Source organism: Cryptomeria japonica, chromosome 10, assembly GCF_030272615.1.
Source record: "Cryptomeria japonica chromosome 10, Sugi_1.0, whole genome shotgun sequence".
In the NCBI taxonomy this organism is placed as follows: Eukaryota; Viridiplantae; Streptophyta; class Pinopsida; order Cupressales; family Cupressaceae; genus Cryptomeria; species Cryptomeria japonica.
This window is the reverse complement of record NC_081414.1, coordinates 298,714,830-298,733,834: the sequence shown is the minus strand read 5'-3', so window position 1 is coordinate 298,733,834 and position 19,005 is coordinate 298,714,830. Positions and strand designations below refer to the sequence as shown.

The following is a 19,005-nucleotide window of genomic DNA, read 5'->3' as shown; positions in this document are numbered from 1 at the left end:
ACATAAGAACAAAACATGGGAGCTTGTACCATTGCCTGAGGGGAGAAAAGCAAGTAGGAACAAGTGGGTCTTCAAGTTAAAGAGGGATTTAAATTATAATTTGGAAAGATATAAAGCTCGGTTGGTGGCCAAGGGGTATGCACAGAAATCTGGTATTGATTTTGATGAAAAAATTTCACCTGTTGTATGGTTAAGTACTGTTAGATTTGTTTTAGCTCTTGTTGCTAGTCTTGATTTAGAGTTAGAACAGTTAGATGTAAGAATAACCCTGCTGCATGGTGATCTCTCTGAGGAGATTTATATGCAACAACCAAAAGGTTTTGAGGAAATAGGCAAAGAGAATCTTGTTTGTAGGCTGAGAAAATTGTTGTGTGGTTTGAAACAAGTGCCAAGGTGTTGGTACAAGCGGTTTGATTCCTTCATGTTGAGTTTGGGTTTTAGTAGATGTGAGGTTGATCATTGTGCCTATTTTCAAATGTATGATGATGGTAGTTTTATTATTCTACCACTGTATGTTGATGATATGTTGGTAGCAGGTCCCATCATGTATAAAATCATCCATTTGAAAACTCAGCTTGCTAGGGAGTTTGAGATGAAGGACTTAGGCGGTGCAAATAAGATTCTCAGAATGAGGATACATAGAGACAGAAACAACATGAAATTATGGTTTGTCACAGAAAAATTATGTGGAGAAGGTTCTTCAGTGCTTCATTATGCAGAAAGCACAACCAGATAGTACTCCATTTCCTATTCATATTAAATTGTCTTTTGAACAGTGCCCTAGCACAGAAGCAGAGAAGACACAAACGTCTCATGTACCATACTCATCAGCAGTAGGAAGTCTTATGTTTGTCATGGTGTGCACTAGACTAGACATTGCACAAGTAGTGGGAGTTGTCAATAGCTACATGGCGAATCCTGGCACTGATCATTGGACAACTGTGAAGTGGATTCTCAAATATATGAGAGGCACTTCAGATGTTGCTATCTGTTACAATGGGAGTAGTCTTCAAGTTAATGGGTATGTGGATGTAGATTTTGGTGGAGACAAAGATAAGAGAAATTCTACAACAGGTTATGTTTTCTTTTTAGGTAGAGGTGTTGTTAGTTGTCTGTCGAAGTTGCAGGTAGTGGTGGCATTGTCTACTACTGAGGCAGAATATATGGCAGCAACACAGGCTAGCAAGGAGGTGATTTGGCTTCATAGAATTTTGGGTGAATTGAAAGTGAAGCAAAATAACATGGTCTTGCATTGTGACAGTCAAAGTGCTATACACTTAGCATGAAACTCAGCTTACCATTCCATAACAAAGCATATCAATATTCAATATCACTTTGTTCATGAAGTGGTGGAAGGAGAACATATCTCTTTAGCCAAGATTCACACTGATGTAAACCCTACAGATATTATGACGAAACCTATTAGTAGAGAGAAGTTCACTTGGTGCAGAACTTCTCTTGGTCTGCAATTATGTGATGATAGGCAGCATTGGCAATGGTCTTTCAGTAGAGGAATTATTCAGAGTTTGAAATGTGACTTCAAGTGGTAGAATGTTGGAATGTGAAGTCCAAATTGGACTCTTAGCTAGCAGTAGTTGAGTCGTCATGGCTATCTTAGCTAGCAGTGGTTGCGTCATCATGGATTACCTACTAGTGCATCGCTAGGCGCTCACCATTAGGCATCTTGTCGAGAGGCACAAATGTTTTTTTGAGACTTAATATAAATAGAAAGTTTTGTTAATAAACTTTCTATAAATAGTAATTTTGACATGTGTTTTACAAGCAGTTGTGTGAGTCATACTTACTATATTTAGTAAGTTGTCTTCAAGTAGGACTCTGCAACTCGATTGTTTTAGGCTGTTCGAAGTCATGTTTTGATGTACAGTTTTGAGATTGTTGTAACTCTATAATTCCTGAGAATCAATACGAAAGACAAAATTTGCCCATGGTTTTTTACTGGAATATTTTTACCAGGGTTTTCCACGTAAATCTATGTGTTATGTGTTATTGTTCTTCTTTGAAAATTTTATACACTTGTTATTTTTCTCACGTATGTATCATAAAAAGGTACAACTAAGTCGTCATCCTATATATAAACATCATAATACATGTGGTCAAATAAATAAAAATATATCTAAAATAGAAGTGAAATTGACAAATTGTGTATTAAAGATGACAAATGAGAGACACTGTGAACTAATGCATGCAAAGAACATGAATCAACCTTTACAGTCATGGGTAAATGCAATGAACATAAAAAAATCATTAGGATTCTTTACATAGGAATGCACAAGTTAAGAATGAGATAAGAAAAATCAAATAGTAAAGCACAATCAAAGGTTGGGTTACTAAGGATCATGGAAATATCAAAAAGAAAAAATGAGAATTTATCCAATACCTAATGTAAATCAAATATGAAATGTGAAACATAAATGATTATAAATATTTCATTTGACACAATATTTATAGAAGATATAAACCCTAGGTAGTGTACAATTGAATGAGTTCACCAATTTATGTAAGAAAATAAAATATTTCAAATAAATATTTTAAGATAAATATATACAAATATTTGGGCACAAATGATTGATACCTAGAATTTGATGTCAAATTTGAGATGATTAAATTCTACAAGTTATATATAACAATCTAGAATCTCATATCAAATCTATGTTTGTGTATTTGAATTTGAGGTGGAATAATGAACATATGATCTATAATTCTTATGTACCTCAACTAAATATTTATTTTGGTATCTAGACATGTAATAAAAGAACTATGATGTTGATGAATATCACTGGGAGCTTTCTAAATGATGATCTTCCCCTTATTGCAAGTCCCTTATTCAATTCAATAATTTGTCATAAAAGGTAGGAATACAACATGCAATGAATGAATTAGACATCTTAATAATCATCAGGCTAGCTTGGAACAAAATGTAAATGGGGGATGAAAAGCTCTAGCATGAAACTAGGATTTCAAAACTTTTTTGAGAAAATGACAATCAAAATATGTTGTAATGCATTGTTATGATAGTGTGTATCATCAATTTTGACAAACTTAATTGGATAAGGTATCCCTCTATAAGTTTGGATGATAGATGGATAAAGGATGAATTGATATAAATGACCCATGGGGTGATATTCTTTTATACTTAATTAGAAAGAAAAAAAAATTGGAACAAGAGCCAACACATAATGACTTGTTGGTAAGGGTTTGGCATGGTCCTAGGGAGAACTTTGAAACTGAAACATGTGGGTCTATATACATTGACTATGATGTGTTGACAATTTACATTGAACAAATTTTATAGGATCTAACAAAATACATGGATAATTGATTTCAATCCTTTTGAACATCCAATATTTTTGTTCTAATCAAATACCAAATCTCATTTATTTGTATATATTTCAACAGCAAATTTCCTTTATAAAAATAATTGTATTATAACTTTAAACACTTCCACAAATTTCTTTCATAACAAGATTTGTTAAAATCATACTTCTTTAACTAAAAAATTAATTTACTCACATACATAAATATTAAATAATCATATTACTAATAAATATTTTTTCCCCATTACAACCAACTTTACAACTGTCAAAATATATCACCCATATGTGCTAAATAGCACAACTCCAAGGCTTCATCTTCAAATATACATGGTAATCATATTTAACATCATCATATATCACCAACTAGCAAATAATTTACATCTTATAAGGTGCCACGGTCTCCTACCTGTAATCAAATTCATATGCATACCTTTGTGAAAATTACCATGTTAATAGGTTTTCTTAGCATGTTAATAAAGATGAAAATTAGCTAACAATAAGATTAGCCTGTTAATAAGAGGCATAAATCCCTTCCTTCTCTGTTGCATTTACAGTTATAGATATATAGATAATCAAGCCAAAAGCCAGAAGTTTTTGTGCCATTTGCTGTTGATAAGGTAACCACCAATGCTGCTGCTCTGTTTACTCACACCCAGAGTCAAGCACTCTGCATGATCAATGCAGTAGTCTACCAACTCATCTTTCTTACGAAGAAACCTGTAAAATTATTATCAATACGTTATCAGATTTTTACAATCTATTTAAATATTGTGTAACTTTTTTAACATCAACATTTCAGATCACACTCTAAATCTATCATCAAAATATTTAGAAAATACAAAAATATGTAAAATTGTAATTACTCTGTACATACAAATGAACATATGCTTATATAAGACAAAACCTGTGTAACAAGGAGGGCCTTCTTTGTCCAAGTATGAGCACTGAAATGTGCAGTTTGTTTGCCTGGTTCACAATGGTAGCTGCCTTTTCAGCAGCTTGTATTACAACTGCTTGCACATCCACCTGACAGAACAGAAAACCAAAGTAGCATAGCCATCAAATTTTCATCCTACAGTGTCCTTCAATGGGGCCTGCAGCCACCCAAAGAGACAAGATTTTGAATCTCTCAAATAAGATAATACCTTTCAAAATCACAGTGCAGTATTGATATGAATCAAAACAAATAGATTTATTATATTTTCAGTCTAATGGTCATCAAAAATGTTTCCAAGTGTGATTTTGAAGGTAGATTAGATGGTCAAGTTAATGAAAAATATGAATGGTGGTTGTAAGTTCAATATTTCTGGATTAATGAGTGGAAGGCAATCTATTCATATAGATGCTATAATGTGCATGTTAGAACTTTGTTTCAGAATCTCAAATATTGATGTAAAAAATTCTAACACAGATGTAGAAACATTTTTTATCTCACAAAAACTTTCTCCCTCTCATTCACCACCCAAAACATATAACACCAGTTCTTAAAATTTTTATTTATGACTTAATTTATTTTAATATCTCATAATTGTGTTCTAGAATTTGATGTGAAGGTTCATTTAGCCACTGAGTTCATATAGTTCTGTATTAGAAAAAATGTAAGATATAATTCATTCTTTTTATTTATTAAATTATTGAGAGGCTCTGCTATCTGCTTCTGTATGGTATACATTTATGGGTTATTGTTAAACTAGTTTAAATCGTATTAAGTATTAGTTGTATTTTATAAGAAATATTTATTATAACTTATAATTATAATTATGATTAAAGAAGATTTGGAGGGAATTTTTTCAAAATTAAAATTTGTTTTCTTTAAAAGAATATAAATAGTCAGTATGTTGTGGTCAACATATTTGTAGTGCATGTGGAGAGCAGTTCTCTATCTAAATAGTCAGTGCGTTGATTATAAAGTGGTAATTGTTTAAGCTCTATTTATATTGTAAGAGTTTAAAGTGCATTGTTGTCAATGCGTCAGATGTTTATATGAAGATATAAACAACTGACATATTGACCACAATGTGATGTTTATTCAAATCCTATCAATATTCTTCACACAAACAATCAATATGTTGCCCTCAACATGCTGATCGTTTATACTAAAAGAATTTCTTACCTATTGTAATCAATGTAGTAATTGTTTACATAAAAATCAGATCTCCACCACAAAAAACTGACTGAAAAAATTAAACAACCAATACATAAGACATAATATACCCAATTACTAAATAATTCCATAAAACAAATTATTCTAACATATTTTTACTGTTATGTAAAGGTTAAGGCAGAACAATCTTTAAAACCCACCAAGAAAAACACACACTGAATAAAACCTGGGAAAAGTTTCTTCTTTAGTCTAATTTTTATTAAGAGAAGCATTAGGCAATACCCTTTGAGAGGCCACACTCAGAAGCGTTTGCATTGAAATACATTTGAAAAAAGCTATTCCTATCAATTAGGACACAGAACATCATTCATGGCTACAGCAAAAGATTTTGACCCTGCAAATTCTTGATTTCAATCCAAGCAATTTAACTGACTCAACTGTACATACATATGTAAAATTGTAAACCTAAATCCAAAATATTGGGGGTGGACAAAAAATCATAAGATACCATTTAGACAAGATTTCCCTGGACATGGATTAAGCATTACAAGTTTAAAAAGGAAAAACAGAATAATGAAAGATTTTTACAGTTCATATGAATATTTTTTTTTTAAATTTGATTGTGTGGGAAATTTTTTATCATCAATATTTTAGATCACATTTCATAATCTATCATCAGAATAAAAAAGGATTCAAAGAAATGTAAGGAGATAAAGAATACTTCACCTCCGGCCTACCCGCCTTGCAGAGGGATCTGAGATAGTTTGCACATGAGGATCCATCAGCACGCCTGGATGCAGTCAAATGAGTGGTGTGAATGACATGCAGTAAGATGAGGGTATCCAGATTGTTAACAAGATTACTCAGAGCCCAGAGCATGGCTATTTTTGCCTCTGGAGAAGCATCCACAACCACCATTACATTCTTTCTGTTCCTGCAAAGCTCTCGCTCTCCATCTCCCAACTCTGAGAGCTTTTTGCAGTGACTCCACCTCTTACTCCACCCTGAACTCCCTGAAGAATCTCCTCTTCTGCTAAGTTGCCTCAACTTAACTGTAGCCCTAGCGTTCATAGGCATTGTTTTGGGATACTGAATTCTTACCCCTTCTCTCTCTCTCTCTGTCTCGTCCCTACAAGTGTTGGAAAACACTTTTAAGCCATCTTCTTGTAATCATTTTTCTGTTGACTGGATGCTCATTAAAGGTGGCAGCAATGATCGATCCCACCGCCCATATTGGCTCTAGTGGCTACTAGTCAAATGAAGTGATTTAGTACAATTACAAAGACCAGTACCAGCTTTAGTCACACAAGTGTGAAAGAAGAACATTACACCTGTCTGGATTGAAGGCGGGAAGAGTGAAATACAGAGTGGGATCCATGTTCCCAAAGGAAAAAGCAAACGTTTGATACTGTTCCTTCCTTTACCAAAGGGCATCATTTGTGTGAAATGGAACATCATGTCCTGGCTACCATGTCTCTTCTATAGATTTGTAGTACAAGGTAACGATATATTATATTGTTTTTTTTAATTATGGTAAATGTTTTCTATGGGAGTTATGGATAGGAAGAGTCAAAATAGTATATTCTACAATAATTTAGAATAACAAAGGATATCAAGTCATTCGGTTTCTCATTCAGTTGTTATTGTTGTTGATTCTTCAGTTGATGGGTCATCGCTTGTTTCCCATTGCAATGAGGTTTTGGATGACAACATTGCTTGGACTGTAGTTCATAGAAGGAAGTCTTTGTCCCAAACTCTTTCCGGGTTGGTGAAAAAGAATTCAAGGTCGGGTCCCTTGTAACCAGCCAGTTCCTTGCTTGGGTCAAAAGTTTATATAAAGAAGCGAAAAGACACCTTACAAGAATCTAGAACAACACAGAACACCAAGGTTGATTGTGGGAGCTTCCTATGGTAAGGCACAAGGTCTAGTTATTAACCCATGTGGTACCACAAAGTCAAGTCGCAATATCTCATGCAGGGGGACAACAAAACAACAGATAAGATTTCATGAAGAACAAGACCACTTCCTTTAATAGTTTAAATCCATAATACTTGAGAGAACAAACAATATATTATATTATTATCTATTAAAAAGTATTAAATGTTTGTGTAATTTTGACCACTTCCTACGATACTTTAAATCCATAATGCTTAGAGAACTAACAATATATTATATTATTATATGTTAAAAGTATTAAGTATTTGTGAAATTTTGAAAAAGTATCCATAAACATACAATTTAAGTATAATTTTATTATATACTATTTTACAACTAAAATATAGATCACTAATATTGATGGTAAACCAGCTTGTATAATAGTTGAAAATTATCATTGATTGGAAATGTTGCAAATTTAAGGGAAAATTTAAAGCACATCTTAATATAAAAAGATTTACTCTTTTTAAAGTTAAACATTAAAAGGAAAATAAAATTAGCTTTACTTTATTTCTTTAGGGTTTAAATTTAGATTTTTAAGGTGAAATAATTATAAATGTTTCAAATTTGAAAGAAATCTTGAAACAAGAGAAGATTTAAAGCATATTTAAATATATAAAGATGTATTCATTTCTTAATATATAAAGATTTATTCTTTTTAATGTTAAATAAAATTAGTTTTACTTTATTTCTTAGGGTTTAAATTTAGATTTTTAAGGTGAAGTAATTGTAAATGTTTTAAATTTAAAAGAAATCTTGGATTAAGAGAAAATTTAAAGCATATTTTAATAGATAAAGATTTATTCATTTTTAAAGTTAAATATTAAAAAGGAAAAAGAATTTATTTTGCTTGTATTTCTTTAGGGTTTAAATTTAACTTTTTGGGGTGAAATAAGTAAATAATTATTATTTTTAATGTAAATTTAATTGATGTTAAAATTGTTTCAAGTAAAGTGTTAAAGTAAATGTGAGAATTAAATAAATTAATAAAAGGGTTTTAGTTAAAAGTTATGTCATCATGTTGTGAAAATGAGTGTAATTGATTTATCAATATTTAGAAAAATTGTATTTAGATCAATGAATTTTTTTGAAACTATAAATTCATTATTTATCATTATGGGTCACTTTGGATTATCAAAGTATTTTGCACAAAGTAGAATTTATAACCTAAGTATATAGATCTAAAATTTAGTGCGTAGATTTGATCTCTACTCAACTTTGGTGTGTACTTTTTAATTCATCTAGATATTTAGAACAATTTCTCTCTAAGTAGAGGTTTTTAGGAACACCTTTGAGGATTTTGCCAAGAATGGGGTATTCTCCCCTCTACTAAAACCCCTAGGATACTAAATTAATAAAATTTGAAAAAGATTGAAAACAATAAGTATTCATACAAAGAATGTCCTAAATGTTAATGCAAAAAGGTAATAAATAATGAATGTCCTTATCATTTGAATGATTATTCAAATGTGCAATGGATTTCTATGTGCTAGATAAATGTGAAAATGAACTACAAATAACCCCTAAAATGCAACTTCAAAGGTGGCAAGTGAAAGATTTCATGCTTCGAACTGACACATAATGGCTAGTTGCAAGTGCTGTTATATGGAGCCTAATCAAACTCGGAAGTTATATTTTCCCCTTTTATTGGCACAGTTTCCCCCCAAATTATTCAACAGGGGTTTGGGGGCAACGCCCCTAAGATGGGGTTCAGGGGCGCCCCTAGTGTGCTCCCTATCATAGTACAGGGCGGGGTCAAGGGGCAGCACCCCGTGAGGCTCAAACGAATTTTATTATTTTATAAAGGCATTTGGAGTTATTTTTCTATTGGTTGACATATTGTAACTCTATTTTTGTAACCGACACAAGTCTTGTTAAAACGGCTAAGGGTTAGGGTTTTCAATAGAGAATTTTTGTAGCATTTTGCAGCGGTATTGAGTTGCAAGGGATTGTTGGTTGTAATCGGTTCGATTTACTGGATAATAATATTGGACTCTATTTGGTGGGCGTAGCCCGAGTTTGGGTGAACCACATTAAAATTGTCTCCTCTCTGTTATTATTTATGTGTTTTTCATTCCTCTATTTAATCTTTACTTGCATATAATTGATATTTTCTGCATGCAATTCCTAACATCAAGGGTTAGGTTGACCACAAATTTGAATTGAAACGTAAAAATTTTGAAGCTTATTTTTATAAATCATGAAATTAACCTAGGGTCATTCCAATAGATTATGTATCTAAATCTAAGAGGGAAAAGGAAAAAGTAATGATTAAGACCTATCCCTAGGAATGAATACAAATATGATCAAGTAAGTTTTTGGTTATGTACAATCTCTAAAAAAATCATGCTATTTCTTATAATTCTTGTATACGGTGAAAAGTGATGATGATAAACTATTGTAAAACCATAAAGATCCAACCACAAACAATCTAGGTCCTACAATGAAACATTCACCAATACCAATAGAAATACCTAAGATCATGCAAATCAACAAAATAAAGCAATATTACCATTCACATGCCAAGCAGGGTTTCAATCTCCGTTGTCTCCTATTTCCATTGATCTTGTTTGATATATTTGCTCTCAAATTTTATGTGTGCACAAGAGCTCAACAAAGAATAGATTGTGGTTGATAGCTTGACCACAAGAAGGCTTGATTGCATATGAGTGTTTAGACGCATTGATTACCTAATTGGATTGACTAGACACATTGATTAGGTGATTATGGTTTATAATGAAGGAGAGTATCCTCTTATGTAGAAGACACTTTAGAAAATGGAAGGATAAGATTAAAAGGTGTAAAGATAAATGGTCGGCTAGGATTAAAGGGTAGGTAGAGGAAATAATCAAATGATAAAGGGGGTAGGTAAGAGGAAAATTAAGGGATGAATGACATGTGTCATGGGTAGAAAAGGCTAATGAATTAATTAAAAAAATTAATAATAATTAATAGAAGAAAGGAGATAATTAAATAAATAAAATATTTATTTAATTTAGGAAAAGAATAATTTAAATAAATAAAATATTTATTTAATTTAGGAAAAGAATAATTTAAATAAATAAGTTTTTATTTAAATTAGAAAAGTCTTAGAAGAAGATAGATGAATTAATTAAATAAATAAGAATTTATTTAATTAATAGAAGATTTAGGGTAAAATAATTAAATAACTAAAAATATTTATTTAATTAGACAAGACAATTTTAGGTGTCTACAATTCTCATTGCAAAATAAAAAATCAAGTCAAAGTGATCACAAAACAAAGTGGGCAGGATGTAAAAAGATACGATTTTCACCATTAAATGTTGCCTCCACTTTGAGTTCCATGCAAACTCATATAAGAATGCATGAAAAAATAAAAACCAAGTAGCCAACATCATAGTAAATTTATTCAAACACTCATAAATAGGAGATAGATAGGGATATAGAAGTTGCTTTAATACATGCTCCCTTGTCACAAGTGCTTTCTCTTAAAACATTAAAAAATAAAAAATTCAATCAATCACATATAACAGGAATTTAAAATAACCATGTGCTATTTATGACCAAAAAGAAAATAAAAAAAGATAGGGAGAGACTCTAATTAAAGTGGAATAAGGACAATTCCTAGGGCAACATTATGGATAAGTTTTAGTTTGGCTTAGAGTTCTTTGCTTCAACCCTTCCTATTTTTTCATACTATTTATGCAAAATTTAATTTAGTAGTTTCTTCATATTTTTTTTGCTTGGTCCCTTTCTTGGGTGGGTTAAGTCTATTAATATATGGCTTTTTCCTCTGTCTTTGGTAACTTTTATCACAAACAATGATAAGATTTGAACCAAGAGAGCGCATTATATCATTTGCAAGGTCTATGATAGGGTGATAATACAAACATGACTCTTATAGATTTATTTATTTTTGGTAGATGTTAGTTGTATGTCAATGGTATGAGAACTATATTTTAATAGTGTATTATGTCAATTATTTCCCCTAAGATAAAATAATACCTAGGAAAAATGTACACTTAAGAAGATCCCCAATAAGTGCATATACCTTAGAGGAGATGTTACTAAAATTTGTTGAAGAACATGGTGTGAATCATGGTTTGGAACCTATTAATAACATCTTCTCTCATAGCTAACTCTCAAGTTTCTAACTAGTGATCTGCATACATAATGTGATTGTGGAAGCTCTACAACAAAATAAGAGAAACTAATTCAACACCATAGAGGCACCACATATATATGTTAGATCAAATGGGTTTTATCAAAAATGTTGTTCCTTGTACTCACTCCTCTTTTTTTCACTTGACAAAATGGGGACTCCCTTTTTGTTTTCTCTTTCATTTCCTTAAGGTTTTGACCCCCTATGTTTTCCTTGTTCCCTCTCTATTTTCTTTCATTTTAGTACCCTTTTGAAGTTCCAACTTCAAGCCTTCATTGTTATTTTTTTGCTTTAGGAACAATGCAACTCTAATCCCCAACCTGCATTGGGTCTTCCTTGGCTTTTTCTTGGTGTTTCTTGTTAGGCATTGGGGTTGTCCCTTTCATCTTTCAAAGAAATAGGAAGTCTTATCCCCGATCCTCGACCCCAATAGTATTATATTCTCTTGGGATTAGACATCAAAGTTGAAATTTATTCACTTGACACCAAGCGAATATTGGAAGTCTGATTCCCAACCCTGACGTTTGACCAATCAATCTACTTGCAAAGTCTAGCCCCACACTACATTTATTACATGTGCCTTGATGACGAATCCAACTTGCCTATAAAAGGGCATTTTTAGGCATAATTTCTCATCGTTTGTATTGATATTTGAAGTGCTATATGTTATCAGCAATCCATAGCAACCAAACCTTGTTTCCTAGTTGCATTCCAAACTCTATCTCTAGTACCCTAGCATGAAAATTCTTGCGAGATTACTACTATCGACATTCAAAGTTGATCTTCCACATTTCCAAGTAGGTTTTTGGTCTCCTTTCCTTCACTCTTGTGATTATTTGGTATTTTTTATTTGTGATAGGATTTGTCCTAGGGTTTTTCAATGTTCTTTTATTTATTTGCCTACTTGGGCTCTCTTTTCTTTTGCTTTTGTTGGAAAACCAAGGATAGAGCCTTGTCATTCATCAATCTTGAATAGTGATTATTTGGAACCCTTTTGTTTGTTCCTAATTGTTTGTTCGACTTTGTCCATGACCACGATACCGTGGGAGATTTACCCCTTAGGTTTTGGTTCAAAATCATTCAACACCAAAGTGGACTTGGACAACAGACCCCTTTTAAATGTTATACTAGGATTTTGGGACTTAAACAAAAAAGAAATTAACATAGTCATAATCTATGGGATATATGGTTAGGGTTCTTTAGAAATTTGATAGAATTCGTAGAAAACCGAACTCTCCAACCCTAAACCTCGATTCCGGTTAATAAAATTGCAAAACTTGAGTAGGTCAAGGGGCAAACTTTGGGGGTGCTTATTACTCTTCATCAAATTTGGTGCAAAACAGTCAACGATCCCCAATCCCCAATCCATGATAAGGAAAATAAGACGTTAAAATTATAGGGTTTGAACTTCAAGGGTAACACTTATGCTAGATCATTACCACAAAGTCAAGTCACACTATCTCATATAGGATGACAACAAAACAAAAAAATAAGATTTGATAAAAAAATAGAGCTACTTTCTATGATACTTCAAATACATAATACTTTAGAGAACTAAAAATATATTATATTATTATATATTAAAGTATTAAATGTTTGTGAAATTTTGATCACTTCTTATGATACTTTAGATCCATAATACTTAAAGAACTAACAATATAATATATCATTATCTATTAAAAGTATTAAGTGTTTGTGGTATTTGAAAAAGTATGCATAAAATACAGTTTAAGGATAATTTTATTATATACTATTTTACAGTTAAAATATAGATCACTAATATTGACGATAAAGTAGCTTGCATAATAGTTCAAAATCATGATTGATTGGAAATATTTCAAATTCAAAAGAAGTCTTTTTGAACTAGAGAAAATTTAAAACATATCTTAATATATAAAGATTTATTCTTTTTAAAGTTCAAACATTAAAAAAGAAAATGAAATTATTTTCCATGCATTTATTTAGGGTTTAAATTTATCTTTTATGGGTGAAAAAATTCTAAGTGTTTCAAATTTAAAACAAATCTTGGAACAGGTGAAAATTAAAGCATGTTTTAATATATATAAAAATTTGTTCATTTTTAAAGTTAAACATTAAAAAGAAAAAGAAAATTTCTTTTACGTGCATTTCTTAGGTTTAAATTTAGGCTTTTGGGGTGAAATAAGTATATTATAAATATATTAAATATAAATTTATTTGGTGTTAAAATTATTTTGAGTGAAGTGTCGAAGTAAATGTAAGAATTTTAGTTAAAAAATCAATGGAATCGTGTTGTGAAGATGAATGTAAGTGATATATTAATATTTAAGAAAATTGGGATTAGTTGGATGAATTTTTTCGAACCTACAAATTCATTATTTACTATTATGGTTCACTATTGGGATTATCAAAGAATTTTGCACAAAGCATAGAATATAACCTAAGTATATAGATCTAAACTTCAGTGCATAGATTTGATCTCTATTGAAGTTTGATATGTGCTTTTTAATTCATCTAGATATTTAGAATATTTTCTCCCTAACTAGAGGTTTTTAGGAACACATTTGAGGATTTATCCAAGCATGGGGTATTCTCCCCTAGTAAAACTCCTAGATTACTAAATCAACAAAATTTGAAAATCATTGAAAACTAGTCATACAAATAATTTCCTAGATGTTAATGCAAGAGGTGATAAATAATGATGTCCTTATTATTTGAATGATTATTAAAATGTGCAATGGATTTATAGGCACTAAATAAATGTGAAAATTAACTACAAATATCCCCTAAAATACAACTTCCACGGCAGCAAGTGAAAGGTTTCATGCTTTGAGTTGACACATAATGGTTAGGTGCAAGGGTTAGGTTAACCACAAACTTAAATTGACACTTAAAAATTGTTTGAGGTTCACTTTTATAAATAATGAAATTAACCTAGGGTCATTCCAATAAATCGTATATTTGAATCTAAGAGGGAAAGGAAAAAACTAAGGATTGAGGCCTATCCTTAGGAATGAGTAATTTTTTTATGTTGAATTGCAACCTATTTGTAAACCCTAACTAAGCGAACCACTAACCCTAGATATACAAACTAATTCAACAATACTCAATAGAGAACTAGAAATGCATGTAAACAATATTAAATAAACAAAGTATACCTTCGCATGCATAAGATGCTTGTCTCCATTATTTTCCTATCCCCCATGATCTTGTATTCGATACTATTGCTCTCAAATTTATGTTGCACTGGCACAAGAGCTCAAGGAATAATGGAGTACAGTTGTGATAATGTATGGTTATACTTGTGGTGAGGTATGCTCTACAATGATTTTAGCATTATGTAAGTATGAAAGCAATGTGTTGTTGTAGAATGAGAGGAGGAAGCCTCTTTTATAGAGATCATCCTAAAAATGGAGGGTTTATCTTAAGAGGTTAAATCATCAATGTCCAGGATCACACAGATGAAAGAGAATCAATAGGATTATAGGATAGGTAAAGATGAAGACAAGAGGTTAGGAGGTGGGTTGACTTTGGAGAAATCACAAAGTGAATGAAGAGATAATTGCCACTTATCACATGCCTACAATTTTAGATATGATCGATATGAACAAGTTGGAGGGCTAGGATTAAATATGAAAAAGGTAAATAAACTAATTAAATAAATAAAAGTATTTATTTAATTAATAGAGGAGAGGGATAGATAAATTAAATAAATAAAATATATATTTAATTTAAGAAGGAGATTTAAATAAGTAATAAATATTTATTTAATTAAAGAACAATTTTTTGTGTCTACAAGTACAAATAGGATCTAGTAAGTGTCTTGTTATGTACAATCTCTAAGAAAAAATAATGCTATTTGCTATAATTCTCATTGCATAATGAAAAATCAAGTCAAAGTGAGCCCGATTAAAAAGGTATACAATTTTTACCATTAAATGTTGCCCCCACTTTGAGTTACATGCAAACTCCTATGGGAATGCATGTCAAAATAAAACCAAGTAGCCAACATCATAGTAAATTTATTCAAACACCCATAAAAAGGATATAGATATAGATATAGATATAGATATAGAAATTGTTATATGCATGCTCCCTTGTAACAAGTGCTCTATCTTGAAAGTTACACAAAATAAAAAAATTCAATGAGTCACATCTAACAAGAATTTAAAATAATCACATGTTATTTATGACCAAAAAGAATATAAAAAAGGAAAGTGAAATACTCTAATTAAAGTGGAATAAGGAAAATTTCTAGGGTAACATTATGGATAAGTTTTTGTAGTACCCCTCCTAGTTTGAACTCATTAGACTCATATTTTATTATTGTTTGTTTTCAATGGATACATTACCATGATGTGTTATTCGGATTTATATGACATTATTTCATGCTTTATCTGGATATGAGATGCATAATTTATTTGCAGTATTTCAGTACTTGTTAGTTATGACATTTTATGGATTATAGCTATGTACTGACACTTTACTTTATCTATGCAATGTGGAATTATATGTTGTGTGTCTGCAAGTGTATTGGATGCAAGGGGACGATTTTCCTTCACTCACTCTGGTGAGACAGGGAACGTCGCGATTCTCCTTCATCGGTGTGTATGCCGTTTTTTTCTATATTGTATATATGCATGTGTGGTTCAGTGATGCAGGATTTTGCAGGTACAAGTACCGGGTAGGTACGGGGTATCATCTCCACCTGGCTTCATAGGTCTGAGCATGCCTTATATTGTCTGATGGAAGTGGAGGAGGTAGTAGTTGACCCTATTTTTACTCAATTACACTCGTGTGAGTGTCGTAAGTTGGTCGTCCTGTCAGTTTGTTCGGCTTTCGTATTTTATCGTTTGATCTTTTTATGAGTATTTGGTTAGTTCAGTTGTGTGTTTAGTGGTTTTAATTAATTAATTAAATTTATGGATTTATCTCATAGTTGGTATTCTTGGGAATTATGTATTTTATGCATTAAGATTATAAATTTAGTTAATTAAAAGAAGTTATTAAATTAAGTTGCAAGCTGCATGATATTAGAAATATATTTTATTTAAATTTTAATGAAAAATAAATTAGATTAATTTCATTTATTATTTCCTAGAATTTTAAATAAATAAAAGAATAAATAAATAAATGAATAAATAAAAGAATTAATTAGAATTATAGTATTGATTTAATTTTTTTATTAGAAAGTTAATTAATTTGCATGAGAAAAGAAAAGAAAGAAATATGATTTTTAATTATTGCATGTTAACTTATCCTTTGTTAGAAAATAAGAAAATAAAATAAAATTGCTTTTATTACTAAAATAAAATATTAGGGTTTTGAGAAAAATATATGCAACCTAGAATTTTAGTTTAAAAGGGCAATAGGTCTTTTATTTTGGGGACACATGAGACAGGTCCGGGATTTAGGTGAAGAGATTTATTTGGAAGCTTGTTGAAGGATTGGTTCTCTTCTACAAATTTCTTCCAAGAAAGCTATACCAGGTTGGGTGGCTTCGTTTGATTGTTTGTTTTAAAGAAAATATTTTATTTCTTTCTTCTTTCTGAATGATGTGTGTGTTAAGATGTTTGTCAAATCTAAAACCTTGTCTGATTCTTGGCTAAAGTCCATTACTGAATTTAATTTCTAGTTTATGGAAAGAAGTTATTTCCTGGGTGTTTATAGATTAAAATTTTGAGAAGATTGGGAAAAGTTAATGTGGCAAATTTTGCCAAGATTTTTATTGTGCATGGAAATTGCAAGATTTGGGAGGAATGGGATTTACCAGAGAAATCAATCCCTCTTGTTTGATTTTTTGTTTCTATATTTGGCTATGGCAATCCTTTTTAATATTTGTGTATCTTTGTGAAATTATTTAGTTATTATAGAAATACATTTAATTATTAATTAAATTTATTGGGTTATTAAAAGTAAGGGAAAATTATTTTACTATATTATTTTTGGAGAAAATATGTATTAATTAAATTTCCTACGGTAGTACCTGCTACCGTGCTTTAGCATGTACTACCTACGATAGTACTTGCTACCGTACGATAGCAAGGGGGAAAAGTTATTTTGATTTGTTGGGTTAAATTTTGTGCAAGGTTTGGTACATTCGGGTTTTGTGCTAGTGCTATGAAGTTTGGTTTTTAATATATATATATATATATATATATAGTATTTTCTGTAGTTTTTAATTATGTTATTTTAGGAATAAAGTTATTTCCTAATTATTGGAAATGAAAGTTATTGCAAAATTAAATCTTCATTTTATTATATATATTTTTAATTTGAAATTTAATTTAGATTATGGATATAAGCTATTCGAAATTATTTGTAAATTAATCATGAACATATAATTAGGGGGTTAATTTTTATGTGATTTTATTCAACCTTATTGGACAAATGACAACATTGATCTCTTTGTATTAATATAGTTGTATTTTCTTATTTTCTGGAAAATCTTTAATTGCAAGTTATTTATGCTTTTGGCTATTTAAAGAAAAGATTGCCTATATTAGGATCTTGTATAAATGGTATTTGCAGTCAAGCTTAATTTCGTTGCAATTCTAGTTGAGTTGTCATTATGTCATATGTTATTATATCTCCTTGGTTAGGTGTTGTTGTATAACCCCGTCGATGTGAGCCATTGTGTGTTTTGTTCCAAATGGTCAATCCTGGTTTAGTGATTGTGTATCCTTCACCCATGGTTTGTCAGGATTAGTTATGGCTGTCTGTTTTGCCATAAAGTTCTCGTAGAGAGACCTTTCATGTTAGTGTCCTATGAGAGAGAGTGGCTTTCGAGTAGGGGCCGTGCCTGAAGTGGATGGCAGGATAACCCGTCGAAAGTCAATTAAAAAGTGATAACCTAATAATTGATTAGGGGGTGGGTATTTTATAATATTAATTAAGATAATGTGCCTCGCACATGGTTGAGTGTTTGTATAGGCTCGGGATGTGGTGAGAAGGTCTGGAATGGCAAACTTACCACCTTGTCTTCACGAAAGGATTGGTAGGGTCCGCATGAGACTTAGATGGAGCCGGAGGTTCGGGAGAGGTTACCAGGATAACCCAGGATGGGGGCCGAGACCTATGGAGGCCTACCAGGGTAACCACTATAAGCCATGCGATGACACTCTCTCCTTAGAGTCACTAGTGTTTGTGAGTTGTGTCACATGGATGTTTGCAGAGTCATGTAGTTCTGTCGTACTTGTCTTATTTTGCTTGCTTGAGGGTCTTCTACTATCTCCTAGCACGGTGGGTTGGTTCCATTTCGGGATCACATGGTCGAGTGGTAGTGCCACTTTCCATCAGATGTTCTGGATTATATCTTCAGGCGAGGAAAGGCTTCGCTAGTGTTTCTTGGTTCATGGTTCATGTACCAACTCATGTTCGTGATCTTTGTTCAGTTGAGACCTTGTGGTCACTGTATCAAACTTTATGTAACCTTGATATTGTAACTTTGGATTCCGTGGTATTTTTGGAAGCCATGTATTTATGGATATTGTAATATTATGTCAGT

General features: G+C 31.4%; 1 protein-coding gene across 1 annotated transcript; it reads right to left on the bottom strand.

The window, feature by feature from the left end:
* Positions 1 to 3,532: 3,532 nt before the first annotated feature.
* LOC131040911 (uncharacterized) lies at positions 3,533 to 6,687 on the bottom strand. Its single transcript, XM_057973869.2, has 3 exons — positions 6,166 to 6,687; positions 4,240 to 4,361; positions 3,533 to 4,052 (listed from the first exon to the last, which is right to left on the bottom strand). Exons 1-3 carry the CDS (start codon positions 6,514 to 6,516, stop codon positions 3,908 to 3,910), a joined length of 618 nt encoding a protein of 205 aa, XP_057829852.1. The 5' UTR covers positions 6,517 to 6,687; the 3' UTR covers positions 3,533 to 3,907.
* Positions 6,688 to 19,005: the final 12,318 nt, after the last annotated feature.